The 17806-nt window shown below is 38.0% G+C and overlaps 1 protein-coding gene across 1 annotated transcript in view; it reads right to left on the reverse strand.

Moving 5' to 3' along the window:
* The window catches only part of Invadolysin (leishmanolysin-like peptidase, invadolysin), a 217513-nt gene that overhangs the window by 97292 nt on the left and 102415 nt on the right, over positions 1-17806 (reverse strand). The window contains exon 2 of the mRNA XM_070671411.1: positions 16801-16901. Within this exon, the coding sequence (XP_070527512.1) occupies positions 16801-16901 (101 nt within the window). The remainder of the gene's footprint in view (positions 1-16800; positions 16902-17806) is intronic.

Below are 17806 nucleotides of genomic sequence, written 5' to 3' on the forward strand. Positions count from 1 at the left end.
GAAAGACGGAATTTTCGGTTATAATTAATGTTTTTCCCGCGTGAAAGACTTCGTCGTCTCTTAACATCATAATATCTCTTCCGTAGTTATGCGTAAATATTATAAGGGCTTGAGTTAGCGCTGATTTAGCGTGCGCATAGAGCGAAAATGCCTACTCAATCCTGCAAGAGTCAAAAGCCGCGCGGATAGTCGTCTTTCTCATCGCAGTCGTAGAATTATACATCGTCGTTGGTAAGGGAAATCTCTCGAAACGCGGTTTTACCGAAGAAAGGGATAATGGCCGTAGAATTTCGCGGTAAGCAAAAGAGAAAACCCGAGAGCAGCGGTGGAATCGTTAAAGTAATAAGGCGAGGTTGGCGTTTGCCCGGGACAAGGTTAACGACAAGCTTAACCGTGACGTGATCTTAGAGTGAGAAAGTTATCGTCGCGGAGGCAGAACAACGCTCGAACATTATTTCTTACTAATGTACAGCCCTTTTGATCTATCGTCACAATTGCGCCCGAACAATTCCGCTTAACGAGACCGAAAGATAAAATAAAATAAAAACTGAAATAAAAGCGACGGGCGATATTATCGATTGCAACTATCGCGGGATAACGTTTGAGTTTTAACGGTGAAGTAAGATAAATCTCGGAAAGAAGAAATTGATAATTCTATACGCGGAACATACGTATTTATTTTTTTTGACTGTGAGCTTTCATAATTTTGTTGCAAATTATTTTTCGTACTGCCCCATTAAATACGTAAAATTATTATTTTCGTGTCAACGCGTTCAAACGGACGAGTTTTCGTAAAAATCGACGGGCGATAAAATCAAGCGCGTCGATGGGTTGGAAATAAATTATCGCGAGCGAAATTTATCCAGGCGTCTCGCAGCCGCGCCGCGCTTAACAAGCAAGCGGCCCTACTACTATGTCGATATAGTTTAGGGCTATCGCCGATAAGTTCAACGGATTACTTGCATTTGATATTGCGTTTCGACGTGTTAACTACGCGCCGAACGACTGCAGAGTAAAAGCGTAATGCACATCAAACTGCCTATTGTCCGGCGGTCTGCCGGTCGCGGGTGCTACGATTAATAATTCCATTCGATAATTTTGACAGCCCGCGCGATGCATCGTCCGTTATGCATGCCGGCGATGGGCGATCGCGCCCGTACTTGCGTAAATCGTCGACGAGGGAATCGCAGCGCGCCATTTATCACGTGTCGCTACGATTAACACCGTCGCGTATGACGCGCGCGAATTGCAGATGACGGTATTATCTTTGGACGCCGGACAAACTGACGCAGGGTGTTGAATAAAATCGTCTGTCAGATTAAACAAAACGGATGTTTGTTCGTCCGCCATTTGCTTAAAAATACGTAATGTAAACGTTGAACAGTAACATCCGCGATGGACTTCCGTTTGAAAATGTAAATAATTCCTTAGGCTCGTTTTTTTGTACGTCTGATGAAAAAGATGGTCTTTCATTTCGATTTCCCGTGAGTTAAATATATGAGTTTCTATATCCAGCAGTAAACTGCGTGAAATTTTCACGATCGATCTTTAAACTTTTTATTATTTTTTTTTTTTCTTCGTTTTTCTTTTATACCTGTCTTTGCGTATTAAATCCGCGCACTTGCATTTCTCTCGCATTTTCAATACCATTTTTGTGAGGCAATCCGTAGGTTCGATGTACAAACGTCAAGGGAGTCACGCATAACTTTGAAGACGATTTCGTCGATTTAGGTTACACGTGACGGTACTTCTGAAATAGCTGACTTAAACGGTAACGGCAAATATAGACGCTCATCCGACTTTTATATGTGTACCTGAGAATAACAATAATTATGTTCTTCCGGAGCTATTAAAGAATTTTCACCGGGATTTTTTTTTCGCACAATAAATCAGCATAATTCAGACAGAAAAAAAACAAAAAAAAAAGAAAAAAGACAATCGATAAAAGCTATTTTGCTAACTAGAAAACTCACTTCACAAAAGTCACGTAAAAAGATTCATCGCGGAAAAATACTCGAGTGTCATACGTATGTATCTCCCATGTTATAAACGTAAGAACTAATGTTAAAAAACGCGAAATACAATGATCATTGTGAACCGTATGAAAGAACATTGAAGAGTTTTCGCACAAAGAATTGTGAAGACGCTTGTTCCAAAGTAACGCAACGGGCACACAGTCATACAGAGGTGACTATTTGCGCTTTTCTTTACGGTTCTGTGTCCAATCCCTTTTCAGGCGGAAAGTGCTGGCGTGCTTTTACCGCGGTATCCTTCGTTAGCCGAATAGCAGGCGCCAGTAGTACAAGAACGTGGAGATTATTGCGGATTGCTTTACAGCCTCGTTAAAATACCGGGTAGCGTTATTACACCGTGTTAAAAAGAGGGGGGAGGGAGAAGAGGCGAAACGCTCGTCCCGATCCTTTTGTGCCATTATGAAAGCAAATGAACTATGTGGAAAAGAGACGGAAAAAGGGTACGAGCCGGTAACAGAGCTCGGAATCGGGAAAATCGTCCAAAAACGACGGCGACAGTAAAATGTTTTTAAAACGTGTCTTCCGTCACGCGAATTATTCCTCCTCGCGTTTTCCGACCGCGTCTCTTACCGACGGCTATATTAAGAATACGTTAACGAGAATTCTCTTTTATCGCCCGATCAACCGCTCTTGAAGCCGTGAAAAATATTTCCAACTCCACCTACCGTCATTTCTTTCTCGGCCGCGCAGAGTCGGGGCCCTTAGTCGGCGGTTTTTTCGTAGGTTTCCCTTTTGCGCGAGAGAGCTTCAGAAGAAGCGATGAGAGGAGAGAGAAATAGAGAGAAAGAGAGAGAGAGAGAGAGCCGCGAACGCGCAGAAAGTTTTTCCGCTCAATTACTTTTCGGCGGGAGTCTCTCGTAGTTTGGATCTCGGAGAAGTTTGCTCTCCCACTCGTGAACAGACTACATATGATGGACGATTAAAAAAGGTATCGGAAGTATGAAAGTGCTCTTTCAGCCAGGTATATACGTGCGCCAGCAAAAAGTTTTACCCGACGACCATTTACGGTTTGATATCAATTCGGTACTTTGCGGCAGGATAATAAGTTCGCGAACGGTAACCCTCGCGAGATCCTCAATGAGAAAGAAACAATCTTCAATAACGTCATATTACAAAACTTGTTCATATTATAATTGTAAATTTCAAAAGAGTACAAAGTCCAAAGTAATCTAAACGAATAAAAACTCTTTATTTTTAAATATTTTCTTTGGCAATAAACAATTGCGCCACGACACGTTTGCATCCTTCGATTACGCTCCCTCTCGATATTAATTATGAAATTAATAGCAATTGTACAAATCGCGATTTAGAACGACACGTTTCTTGTGTAAGGAATCTCGTGGAAAGGTTTTCCGTTATTCGCCTAACAGCGTCTTGTGGTTGACACCACGTAAATAGCGGCGTGATTAACGATCGTCGAGATCTCTTTGAGAAACTTTTCGAGAGCGACAAAACGTGACTCGGTTGTCTCTTGACAACAAGTAAATAATTTCGTGAAAACCTGTCGGCAGCATCGTCCGACTTCAGCGCAATCTTTCAAGGATCCTTCCTGGCCGACGGTGACTTCCTCTCGCGTTCATGGCGCATGGCGACTTACAAGTTTTTCCTATTATGCTAATATTTCGCACAAATGCGACGTTCAACTATATAACGGGCGTCCAAGTTTCAAGTAGCATGTGAAGTCAAAATCGATAAGAGCACCTTTTCTCTTGACGCTCAAATCAAATTTATTCCAAGTTTAGTTTGACTTAAAATATCGTTCGCTACTTATTCCATATTCGTCGGACATCTCTGTTAACCTAATTTGTTTTTATCAAAACGTATAAAAAAAACAAGTATTTCCAGTCGAATTTGATCGAAATTGTTATATTCGGCTTTTTATTCGTATTAAAATTGTACTCGCTTATCAAATTACCGCAGGAAAAAAGATAATTGGTAGCTATTCACAGAGTCTAAAAATTTTTCTTGCATAGATATTACATTTTTATTTTAAATCTACAATTTATAATCGTATGCGTTATAATAACCGAGTAAAATAATAATCGATCCTTAAACCATTTTGTCTTTCGTTTAACAAAACAGAACATTTAGATACGCGTCTGACAAGGATAAATTAATTTTTCCGCCGGCACGATTGACACGGAGATTAAATATCTTGGCAGTAAATACATCGATCACGATTGTATCGGTAAAAAAAAAAGGGGGGAAAAAAAGAAAAAAATATGGAACTTCGCGGAACACGCGTGAAATCCATGCTGCTAAATGTTTCAAGGGTATTCGCGATATGGGAAGACATTTTTTGTGATCAGGACTCAGCTGCGCGAGCGGGCTTCGGCGTATCGTTTCGCGTGAAAATACCGTGTCGCAGAGATACATCCTTCATCGGTTCGGTGGCACTATATGTTTTGTCATTCGGTAACACGCGTGGCACAGCTGCGAGCACGCCGGCTCCGCTCACGAGCGTGATCCGCCTGCTTAAAACACGGCACTTGACAACGTGGACGCCCGTTTACACGGTCGTTAAGCTCCGGACGTGTCGCCGGGCCATTATCGTGACGATTAGAGAACCGGATCGTTACGGGCTAAAGTTATTGCGTAACCACGGGATGCAGTTACGAGGTTTCGCATTATACGGCTATCCTCCGGCCGTATCGTCTCTCTCTCTCTCTTTCTCTCTCTCGCTCTCTCTCCGTTCTCCGACCAATCCAAAATCAATGTCCAACACAGTTTTTTTCGATACGCGATTAGCACCGCTAATTAATTATCCTATGTAATTAATATCGCTAATGGTTTGCTAATTATCAGTCTTTAATATTGAATAATGAATAAAAATAAAAGAGTCTGCCCGTTAAAAATAGTAGGACTCGATAGGCAACGAAATTCATGATCTTTAATACGATCTCGGTTCAACAAACAACGCGAAAAGTTGCAGAAAAATATTTAAGCCGCCATTAGTTGTAGAAAATCACTTGTGATATTATTAAAGAGCGCAGTGACAGCGCGGAACAATTTAATCTGTTTTCCAGAAAACAACTTGTCGCTTTAGAACGTGGATCGCAAGAAAACGTGGAATATAGAAAGAAAAAGAGAGCCGGTCGGGAAACGTGTGAACCCGAGATAGAGCTTACGTATTTTCACGGACGGAACCAAGTTGCTTGGTAGATTTTTCAGTAACACATTCCACCAAACTTCCCATTCGTACCTTCCTTTCTCGCATTTTCTTTATTCAATCCTTTTTCAGTAAAAAAAAAAGAGAACAAAAAAAAACAAAAAGCGTAAAAGAATTGTCAGCGTGCGATTTTTCTTTAAGCGAGTTTGAAAAGATTAATACTTTCACGGAACTAGCATGTAAATTTTTAATAGTTGTAACGCAGATAAACGGTCGCATTAGCAACGTGAATTGTTGAAAGAATTGATCCAAACGTAAACGATATTCCAATAATAATGCATTAATCAGGCTGCAGTAATTATCTTAAATTAAAGATAAATATGTTATTTGTACGCGCGTTGAGCGAATTAAAATTTTTTTCCCCGTAAATGTAAAGCTTATTCCGAGTAACATAGATTGGAATGTTATAACGCGTTGCGTAACGTATTGCAGTGTCACTCTTATTACTCATGGATGCGTTAGATCGGTTATAATCGCGTATCATTTTCGCGAAATCGTGGCGTAATGCAATCCCGCGCACCCAAACTTGATTATGAAATATTAATACAAAATTCAATTGTGCATCCCGATATTAACGTTGCTATGTAAGGCCCTTACATTAGTATTCATATGTTGAAAAGTTATGTGTTTAATATTTTAAACGACGAGCCATTATTTAGCGGCGATGATGTATTAAATTCATCGATCGACGTAAATTAATTGCGCGTTCAATGATTCTGTTATCTACTTCGTTTAATGTTTGGAGTGAATAAAGCGCGAACAGGCGGATTACAAACTGAATTGAAATTATTTATTTGCAGCACAAGTGCTCCATTTCGACATTTGTAATTACATATCCATGAGAGAAGAAATGCATAATTTCTGTCGAAATGCCGACGAAAATGGTCGCACAAATTAAAATAATTAACTAGGAATTTTTTATCTTATTTATTTATTTATTATTATTTTTTTTTCTTTCGTTACATTTAATCTTTGTGGCTCGTTTTTACAGTATTAAAAACAAAAAAGGTAGCTTTTAATAAAAGACACATTAGGTAACGGCTCGATAGCGTTATACCGCTTTGATTCTTACGCATTCATCGATTTGAAATTGCAAATGCAATTTAAATATTTATTTCAAACGATTTTCCTCTATTGTTGTGGACTTCATACGCGCCGTATTCACGGGTACGATGGCGAGTGCACTATCGACGGTTTGCACTTTCGTAATACCGGTATCGTCCTGCCGCGCTTGCCGAGCATTCTCCATTTCAATGTGGTGAAAGTGCTCACGTGCGGCAAGAGTCAAGTTGAATGGCATGAGAATCAAAAGCGCAGCGGCAAATGCGGTTAACGCCCAACATCGTAAATGCAGTATGTTCCACGAAGAACGTCTTTTTCTGTTGCGCGATATAATTTGTTCGTAATATACCCTGCCGTGCCGTACTACAAATTGCGCTATCATGCGTTAAATAACTGAACAAAAATCATATCTTATCCTACCTAACGTTGCGTAAGCGTGCACTTGAAAGCGCAAAAAAAAAGGAAAAAAGAAAAAAAAATCACGATCGGAGACAGTGTTGCACTTTTTATTTGATTGTAACTTCTTGAAATGATACTTTCTAATATCGCATGCATTTGCATATAATATAACGACGATAGAAATCAGACGAAAGTTAAAACTGACGTGCGTCGCTGCATTTTCCTCGTATCTGAACGACGAAATTTCGAAGCACGTTTATGACGATGACGCACCGGCTGGAACGAATGGCTGCGTGCAGAGGGCGAAGGGACCGAATTAATCAGACGCAGCTGGGAATGAATCGAATTAATTATTGCAATTACGGCAATTAACGAACGCCGACGGCGGGCCGTACGTGATTCTCTCGCTAACAAGATATGCGCGAATACGGGAAGCTTTATAATGCAAAGACCGTAGAGAGATTCAAGACGCGTTTTGCGGAGATTGCAGAAATTTATTTAGAAAACAGCAATTTAACATGCATTCTTATTCTTAACTTGATTTTTCAAAAACAATTACGGGCTCGTTTGGCCGTTTGGAAAATTTTTATTATATTTAAAAACTTTTTATGCGTATCAAAACGAGTTACCTTGTTTCATAATAAATTTTAGAACAGAAAATAATTTTAACGAGAAAAAGCTCGCGACTTAACGGATGTGCCAGAGATTTTATCTCGCGTTATGAAATCGCGCGTCTTAAAAAAGTATCAGTAAATTCTATAATTAGAACTGATAATTGAATAATTTATTTGCGTCTTGTGCAAAATTAAAATACATGCTAGAGCGAACAAAGTTTAAGCAGGTGTACTTTTGCATACTTCTTATTCCAAATTGTACGGTTTCTTCGACATTAAAAGCTGCGAAAGGTATTTCGAAGGTATTCCATTTCCGTGGGCGAATTCTTTCCCGCGTACCCTCTACGTTTCTTTAGTATTCGCAAAAGTCTCTTAATACACAGCCACCTCGTCTACGGGATAAAGCGATTGCCGAAGTTCGTAACAAAGTTTAGTAACGAGGGAGTATTGTTTAAAAAAAGCAAGAGAAAAGTTTCGTTCATTAGCAACGTAGAAGGCGTCGAAGGCTAGTTCTACAATAGATAAGAATCCACGCGGTAGTTGCGCGGAAAGAACTGGGAAAGTAACGCAAATTCTAAATTCCAATTCGAACTGTATACATGTATATTACAATTCAATATCCATCGGGAAATGGTTACGTGGAAGTTCGTGACATCGACATGGACTCCAGGTGATCGATTTCCCTCGATTGATACGATAAACTGACTGCTCGGTAACTTAGTAATGGCCGCAAAATTGCCTGATCGTTACTATTCTACAATTCGTCTGTGAAACTTTAATATTACGAATATAAATGGAAGCCGTAAGGTTATTATTACTTAATGTGATCTAATAAATTGTCTGGCGTATTATACAAGGCTAAAAATTTTAATATTTTAAATTCATTGATTAATTGCGAATATTACTTTACCAATTTTCATAAAGATACCCTCTGACTATTATTTGTGAAATTTCCACGATAAATAATAGAATTTAGTTGTACGATATACAAACGTTCTTGAAAAAAAAAGTTATTCTTTGGCTGATTGGAATACCATTGGTCAAAATAAATATTTACCTTAAATATAATGCAGATTAAAATCAAAGTTTTTCAAATTTAACTTACGATTAATAAAAAAAAGAAAAAGAAAAAAAATACTTATATAAATATCACCGGATGATATTCCAGTCTATTGCTACGGTATTGCATGAAACTGCAATAAAACGGGGCGTTTAGGTAGAAACACAGTACAAATAACGTGTCGATAAAAGAAAAGATTGGGAAGAAGAGCAAATGAAAGAAAAGGAGGAGAGGAAAAAAGCAAAGAGGATAGGACAGAGCATATATATATATTGTATATACATACATACAGACAGACTGCAAATGTTCAATTTACGCGTGCAAATGCAAACAACCAATTAGAGCGAAACCTTTGACGTAGAAACGGGTAAAGCTTGAGCGCGCGCGCGCCAACATGGACTGGGGTTGCCTTTGAAAAACGTCACCTCGCTAATATTTTATAAATGGCCCCTAGCGTCGGTTTCTGTCGCACGTTGCTGTACGGAGACACATAGGTGGTGAACAGTGAAAGCAAAAAGTTACACCGAGCTTTCGCGTTTACTATATTTTCGACACTGTCGAAAAGATAAGACGGTCTGCGAAGCATAAGCGAAGCGTGATACTGCTAGGTTTTGCCGCTGGGTTTAATAGACTATTATTTTCTGTTACTGTTATTATCAATTAGCAGCAATTTAATTTGTTCGACTTTATATGTATTTTATGAACATATTAATTAAAAGAATAAAAGGATCGAGCATTAAAATACGCGTTTATAAAAGGTAAAAAATAATTTGCAAATAAATGAAAGTTTATTATTTTCTATTTTAAATTTTGTAATTGTAGAGAAAAAAAAATACTTTGTGATAATTATTCGATTATTTAAATCTTTAATTGACGTAACAGGTAAACACAAATTTTAATTTTAATAAGATATATGTTAGTTCTTTAAATACATATTACTTCTGGTTCAATGATTTTAATTTTAATGCTAGAGCTGACGGAGTAAAATATCTTATAAATCATAAGATAAATTAAAAAAAACCTCCCTATTAGCACCTACAGAAGAAAGTTTTCTTTGAACGGGTAACTTTTATAATAGAAAGTTCTATGAAAAAAAATTTCACCTTTAAAGAAAGTTTCTCGACTAAATTTTCTTTTTTTCGGGAGGGAAATATTATCAAAAACTTTCGTATCAAAAACGCACGCACAAGTATGTGACACGTAAATGTGAGCTTTATTTGATAACGACTCCATTGATTTCCGCTTTATTTATGTACAATTACTCGTAATAAATATTGCGCAAAAATATTTAGGACATTATAAAAAGACTGTAATAAATACGTTTAATTTGCATACATATACGAGCACGCATTTATATGCAATTTTTTGTTCGTTACTCTGTTTTTATACATGAATTAGAGATGAGGGTAAAGACATGGATAAAGGGAAGCAAGCTACGGAGCGAGCAAACTATCAGTATCACAGTACTCGTTTTCGTATGCAGAAGCAAGAATGTTAACGTTTCAGAAATTGTTGCTAACTGAACCCGTTGATGAAGCGCCACTTGGGTCAGGAGCACATAAATATGCACATGGGAACGAGCACAAAGGGCACAAAATTACCAGACTCTCTCCCTTTACCGTGTTTTCTACACTTTCATTGCGAATGACCGCGCTCGTGAGAAACTAACTGACTGTGCCACGCGCGTTGCAATTCCATTATAACACATGAACAAACGTTTCTATATATTGTATATCACGCACCGGATAAAGTTTTTACATTAGCGTTAGTATTGTGTTTAAAAAACAAAATCAGCAACTTCTTGCTAAAAGCAATGAAATATGCTTTAAACGAAAAAAAAAAAAGACACCGGTAAATTTTTTAACGCTAATAAAATCAACGATCAATATTTTGTCAACGCTTATACGAGACTGAGTCATTTTAATCGACAACAATTTTATTTTCCAATCCGCGATTCAGTAACAGAAATTATAAATTGCCTCGTGATAAATAATTACGAAAGTAACATCGACGTCGATCCGAAACTTTGTGTTTATTAAAGCGCAGTATTCCCACCGAAAGAGGAAAGACAGGAACAGCTATGACTCTTCGAACTTTAAATTATCAATAACGAGACAAATATTGCGCGCTATTGAGACAAGAAGTCATTAAGAAACATACAAATTAGTTTATATAATTTACAAATGCGAATAAATCCTCCGCTTCGTTATATTCCAAAAAGTAAATCAACATTACGAATTTCAAGTTAAGCTTGTAGATTTGCCTCAATCCAGTTATAAGACTACTATTGCATGCAAACCAGAAAGATAAATTGCAGGTATGGCTCGGCTGGGTTTAACAGGCTACTTTAAAAGAGCAGCTACTGAAACAATCATGGGAAATTAAATGGAAAAAAAAATATATATCCCCTAAATTTAAAATAATATTGATAACAAAGACCGCTAATTCTTTGATCTAAGTAACGTAAATGCAAAAATTCTTCCACTTTTAATCCCGATACGTTCGCTCACGTTCAATAAACTGTCAAAACTAATGCCTTTGTAGCGTTACAAAGAGAATTTCAATACGTGTAATTATACCGAAGACTACCAGCTTCTCGCACGCTAACATTAACGTAGAAGTTCGTGAATAGTCTCTTAAGTTAAGCACCCCACTTTATCTCGCGTTAATGCTAAAGCTGAAACAAATTGCAAAACCATGATTTACGAATATTTAGGAAGCGCACGTAGAATTTCTCTTACCGAGTTTAAACTTCTGTAAATTACATTGCCTCTGAAGGGCTTAATATACTTTCGCTAGTTTAACGCGTCTTTTTTTTCTTTTCTTTTTTTTTAATAATTTTTTTACTCTCTTCATGATTTGTATTCACATCAAGTATTCGTACCGTGGTATTCAATGATTGTATCCGGAAAATAAGAGCATACGTGTGGTTATGGATAAACCCTAGATTGAGAGCTCCATTTCCAGTGTCGATACCGATACCGAAATTCAATAAGGCCGCGTAACTGCGAACGAGCTTTTATACAACATCACTGCGGTTTCTCTGGCGCGCGGCCAAATTTTGGACGCTACACGGTGAAAATTTCACCGCTTTCTGTGGGATAGCTCGCCGGCTATGATCTCCCGAGAGGAATCGCCCCACGGTTCGATAGCGACAATATCCAATGGATCTCTCCTCGCTGGTTAATTCTAACCTTTTTTTTTCCCCATTCAGTCGCATACGGGCGATACGGGATTAATTATCAGTAACGAGGAACCGCTATTAATTACAAGGGACAAGCAAGGACAGTCAGAATTCGAATGCGCTGCAATTTGCTGAAAATTAACCACATTTCGCTCAATTAAATGTCGACTTGAAAGTTCCATAACTATGTTTTTATTCAAATCGATAAGTAGAATTTAAAATAAAAGTGCAGCTTACAATTGTTTTATATGTTATTTTTATAATTAATAAATTTTTTAATATTCAAATAAAACGCGATATATGTGTATAAACAATCGTTTATAACAGGAAATAGATACGAATGCATCATAAGCTTTAATGCATGAGAGAATCAATTCCTCAAGCAGAAACTTCTGTCTGTCCATGTATGTGCCTATTTATGTAAAACAGACGTAACAGAAACCGATCGGATCAGCTCGTAATATATTCGGAAACGGAAAATGTACGCGTACGATCGCGAATTTCAATTATTTGCAAATACTTTTAGTCCGATATAGCGAGATATGTGAAGCGCTCTCGCACGTGCTTTTTCGTCATAATATTATAAATGCATCGATCTAAAAAAATAATATTATCGATTATAATCGCAGGTACCATTGAATCGATCGAACAAATAAGCACGATCAAATGCGAAAAATAGACGAGGTGTTAATAACCAAAATTATCGAGTGCAGTCGGGAAAAAGATGCGAATAATGCGATGCCGCGCGATAAAATGGTGACTTGCAGGTAAAAGAGAAATGTATATTCGATTTAGCAGCACGGTTTTGATGGATAAAATGGCACACGCGCAAACTAATGTATCTTTTACCCAAATGCGGTAGTCACTGCTAAATTTGCTGCATATTGCACCTCCACGTGAAACAGTAATTTTTTTTTCTCTGAATATCCATATGTTAACTTCTGACTCACTCGTTAATTAATTTGCTGTTTGTTACACTGCACATCATTATTTCATGCCGCTCGCAATTTTTGTATTCAGCTCGCGAGCAAATCTGTTAGCGGGGTATTGTGAAATAACAGAAAAATATCGCTCTCAAGTGAATTTGTAGTTTACAAAATAAGTTTCATAATGCATTGTTTCTGTAACATATAAATAGGAGCGTATATATTTTTTTTTAAATTCTATTCCGACGATACGGTCGAAAGTTTTATCGCATATTCTTCTACATGCATGATTATACTTTATTATGATATGTGACAAGAATGATTGATATTTGTTGAAAACTTGGGATACAAAAATGAGAAACGTCAAAAATAAATAATACAGAAAATGTAACACATTTATGTGTTTTGGGATTTTTTTCTTTCTTTATTTTCTTTTTTTTTTTTTAAAGGTTTGATGTATGTATAATTATTAATGATACACGGACGTGCGATAAAACTTTTCAACAAAATAATAAAAAAAAAGAAAAATATTCCAAAACATTACTGGCTGATATACTTCGGACGTACACCATTACGAAAGTTATATCATAACGTCTAATATGAATAATGTTTTTATTCGTAAACGTACAAATTTTATCGTTTCGCAATGATAATTCTCTATTCAATTTTGCAACCTATATAATTAGAATGCTGAAAGTCAATGCGCGTAAATCCAATCAGCTGCGATATCTCATTAACTTCCTCTCTGAAGCGATTATTCCTCGTTTGTTAAATCGGAACAAAAGTTTTTCGTGGGAGGGTATATTCTCTTGTTATACCGCTGCGTAATAAATGCGCATCCATAAATTTCATTTTACTTTACCAGACGCGGATATTATTGTCGCGATGATATGTAATTAAATAACATTGCAAATATTCGCGGGGGAGGGGGGACGTACGTGGAAAGTGAAATCAACGTGACGCGCTGTCGTGGGTCAACGCTCCTCCGTGCGTGTGTTGATAGAAAAGATTCCACCACGATGTGCACGTCGCAGGTCGCAGATATAATGGCATACAGGAAGAGACGCATAACGATGGTGTCGTGCACCTGCGCAGCGCGATACGACCTTATCTCGCGGAAAGTGTTAGCCTGACTTTTTTTTTCTTTTTACATGCATACGCACCGTTGCATCGCGACGCGATTGTCGATTCAACTTTTGAAGCTGTACAAATACGCGTGCGAGCACGGTCTCTGTAGGTTCGTTAATACGATATTTTAAAATTGAAAACGTCACTCTGACACCTGGAAGAAATAATGCGCATTGAGGAGAAATTAAAAAGTACAGCGAAACTAAAAAAGGAAATAATAATTTAAAAAAAAGGAAAAAAAAAAGAAAAGTCTCTTATCAAAACCGCTGCACGATTTAACTTCGCTGAACTGGGGAAACCTTTAAATATTCGCCGGAACTGTTTTATTCAACGCCATCGCGAGGGCTGTGCCTGCAATATTTACGCGGAAGCTATGTTAAAAAAAAAAAAAAAAATCTTTTGTGCGGTTAAAATCTTGTTTACAGATGAATACACGTCCAAGGAACAAGACGCGCGGTTAATGCAACGTAGAAACTTACGGGGGCCGACACTCGAAAAGTTTCGCCGAGTGCCACGGAGGCATTTAACAACTGCTGAACTTTCAGTCTCGAAAGTTGAAAGTTGCTCTGTCGCCGCGGTCGACACTTTAAACTGAATCTTATGCAATTCGTGTCATCGCCGTGTGAAATGACATACTTCCGATGTACGCCCTTAGCTTTTGATTATTCCCACCCCGAGCTACTTTAATCTTATTTTTTTTTTTCCACGGGCATTGTTTAAATGTCTCTCGCGTCAAATGAAAATCTGTTACGTCTCGCTTCGTTCTTACGGTATTCCCTAACGAAGCACTCCGTTAATCTTAGCCGCGCGAGGCGGTAGTGAAATTTCGGTATAATAAAACCCTGAGTGCATCGCGGATTTATCCGTATTGCGCTTCCGCTCCACGTAACGCGCGCGTATCCTTCGTGCAAAGAACCGCGATGAGAGATCTTGGCAAACTTAGCTACTCGACTGAAATCCTGTCCTACCATAACAGGCGTAATGCGACAGCGTTCCAGTCGGACTACCACGGATATCGCGAATCGTTAATATATGCGTCATCCTCGGGATATAATTATACGTTCACGACGGCAAAACACGAGAAGCGAGAGACAGAGAGAGAGAGAGAAAGGATGTCGTTTATATGCGCCGCCGTATCAAACTTGGAGGAACGGGTCAATGGTCTGTGAATCGCTGACAAGATAGGAGTTCACAATAGTCGTTTCGTAACAGTTACGTCGTCGCGTTGTACTTCATGACACGTCCGTACGCCGATCCTATCTGATGATCGGGAAAACGGAAGCGGTTTTTGAGAACATTCGAGTATCGAAACTGCGTGACATTACGCGTTCTATGGGTATTATACGCGAGCGGAACGATTGTTTCAGAAATTATCACCGAATAGAGATGGCTTACAACGGCGACGCGGTAAACGAGCAAGTCAATAAAAGTAATTGCTTCATAAGCAGTTTGGCACTTTAGATACTTGTTTGCGTAACAATAATCTTCTATCAAAATAAATGTCTCGCGATACTATTCGAAGAGAACTTAAGAAAAAAAAAATAAGATAAATTGATTAAACAGAGGAACTTGAAGAAATTAAAAAACAAAGAAAAAAAAAAAAAAATTTAATTATTTCTAAATACTTAAAAATTTTTTAATTATCACGAATGTATAATTAAAAAAAAATACGTTAATACGTTTTAAACCGTAATAAAAACTTTGTAACTTTTTTACTTTCGTGTAAAAAATGTAACGTCACGGTACCGCGATCTAAGCGAATCGATTGTTTATTAGTATGTATAAATATCACGTTGGCAATGTCGTGGCAAATGCCGCATACCATTTCGGGATCGTGTCTCGCATTAGCTATTGCGGAATCGCCATTCGAGTAGTAAGGATATCTTTGCTTATCATGTTTCCAGCTATTATAAACCTTAACACATTACCTTCCGCAGTTGCGGGAGAAGACACTAAGAGGCGCGCAATAGAGATTATCTGCAACGTCCCTAAATTTCTGGAATACTATCTCGAGAAATAACCGCGCCGAGCTAAGAATATCAGTACTTTACGGAAAATAATACAGATAATAATTGTGCGAAATTCGCCGTCTAAAGTTCCATTATCGTAACTCCACGAGACGTTACGCGGCAATATCGAAGCTCGCGATAGAGTTTTTTTTCTTTTTTTTTAACGTCGGATCATATACCATTCTCGATTCAAGTGTCCCTCGGAAAAGTAAGCGCGGTCGTACATTCGCTATGTAAATGTTTAAGAAGCGTCTTACGACGCCACGGTAATTTCTCTGCTGATTAGAAATAACGTCCGCAAGAGCGGCCGCAATTACGGATAGACGCTATTCTGCGAGAGAGGTGAGCCGTGTCGTTCTTTTCACGACGCGAATAAGCGACAGGTGACCCGGAAGCGTCGTACGGTAACAAAAATATTACGCAACGGTCGAGCTAATTTCTGCCACCATTTGAAAATTAAACGGCAAAGAAAATATTTATGAGCACTTTACTAAATTAGCTGCGCGTGAAAGATCCCATTGTAACGCTGTAGAAAATGCGTAACGGATTGGACACGCCCGTTGTAAGCGTGACGACGTAGCGACGTCCGTAAAAACCGTATTTATTCGAGTGAATTGCGAGCGTAGGCGCGCACAGAAGATTAATTATCACGAGAAGGCGAAACTACAGACGATATTAACCTAATTACATGTTAAAGTCTTTTTGCACCGAAAAAAAAAAAGAAAAAAAAAGTATTATTTCTCCATAATTATGACATAATTTTTTAGCGCAAGTTATATCGCAAGAATTCAAAATTGCATTTAAATTATATTATAGCAGAAATTTAATTTTCATAGATATATTTTATAAACGATATATATTATTAGAGGTATCACGAAATTACGATTCGGTCTAAAAGCTTTTTCTCTCGATGTGCATGAAAAGGGAAAATTATTAATAAATCTTTTTCTCAATTTTGATATCTCGATATAAATTTTCCACGCCATACGGAATCGGAAGCCTTTGAATTCGCGGATAAATCAAATTAGAACTGAGCGTTCCTCTATTTTCGATTGCTCGCAGGAGATTGCCGCTTAAGATAGTTAGCTGCAATTCGCTGTGCTGCGAGGTGAACTCGATTTGTACCTCAATATAGTCGATCCGTAACTCTCTGTAATTTCATGCTGTCGACAAATACCGTCAAATTTCGTAGAAACATGTATGTGTGCAAACTCACCTGAAGACGCTCTCGTCGTAAGACAGCAGAATGCGTACTGGCTGACTGATGCTACGTTTCTTTACTTCGTGCACTGGCTCGATGTGAACTCCGTGAATAATCTGGAAAATTGGAAAAAAAAAAACAAATTAATTCGATTCGAGTTTGGCAAAATACCCGAGGAACTGTATAATATATCGTTTTATTAATACAGGATCATTTTTATTCATAATTTGTTTACGTAACTAATTTTAACAACGTCGATTCATTGATTTGCAAATTTCAATTTCAATTTAACAAATCTGATAAAAGCACAAGCCAAATATAGCAAATTATATCGTTATCGATATCTAAAAATTCTTTTCGACTATTCATATTTTATTTCTTTTTTTCTTTTTTAATATACATACTTCGGTACGTGAAATCAATATAAACAAAGATAATTTTGCACTCCCACGAAATTGAAGAGACGCGGTATATCTTGCATTCACGGGATTCTGAATTCGGTATGGATAGATAGAGATTTACGCGAATGCTCACGTTAAAGTCTATTCTGCGCGATAATTGATTGTTGAAAGTTGAGCTCGTTACTGGCAGATCTTAATAGAAGATGTGCTAACTATATTGAATCGTGCCTGGTATTATGATACCAGCGGTGCGTGAACCTGATATGCACTTCGACGGTGCTTCAGGTTGCGAATTCCACGGCGCGGCCGGGTGCAATCTCGCGCTCGCAGAAATAGCAGCTTGCGGCAAAGGCCGCAGCCGCGTTTACAGAGGTTATAAGAGGGAAGAGACAGGTGCATAAACTAGGTATAAGTTCTGGTTAACTCCAACACTGTCGGGCTTCAGTCAGAAGTTGCGAGCGATAGGGCCGTAGGTACCGAAAGGAGATAATAGTTAAATGGGTGCGAAGCGAACTTAAACAAAGTGACGCATTTCAACGTATTGCATTGTTCGCGGCAGCGAAAGATTCATCGACTAATACACGTTGCTCCTAAACATTCGGGGGAATAAAAAGCAACAA

Source organism: Cardiocondyla obscurior, linkage group LG02, assembly GCF_019399895.1.
Source record: "Cardiocondyla obscurior isolate alpha-2009 linkage group LG02, Cobs3.1, whole genome shotgun sequence".
Classification (NCBI taxonomy): domain Eukaryota; kingdom Metazoa; phylum Arthropoda; class Insecta; order Hymenoptera; family Formicidae; genus Cardiocondyla; species Cardiocondyla obscurior.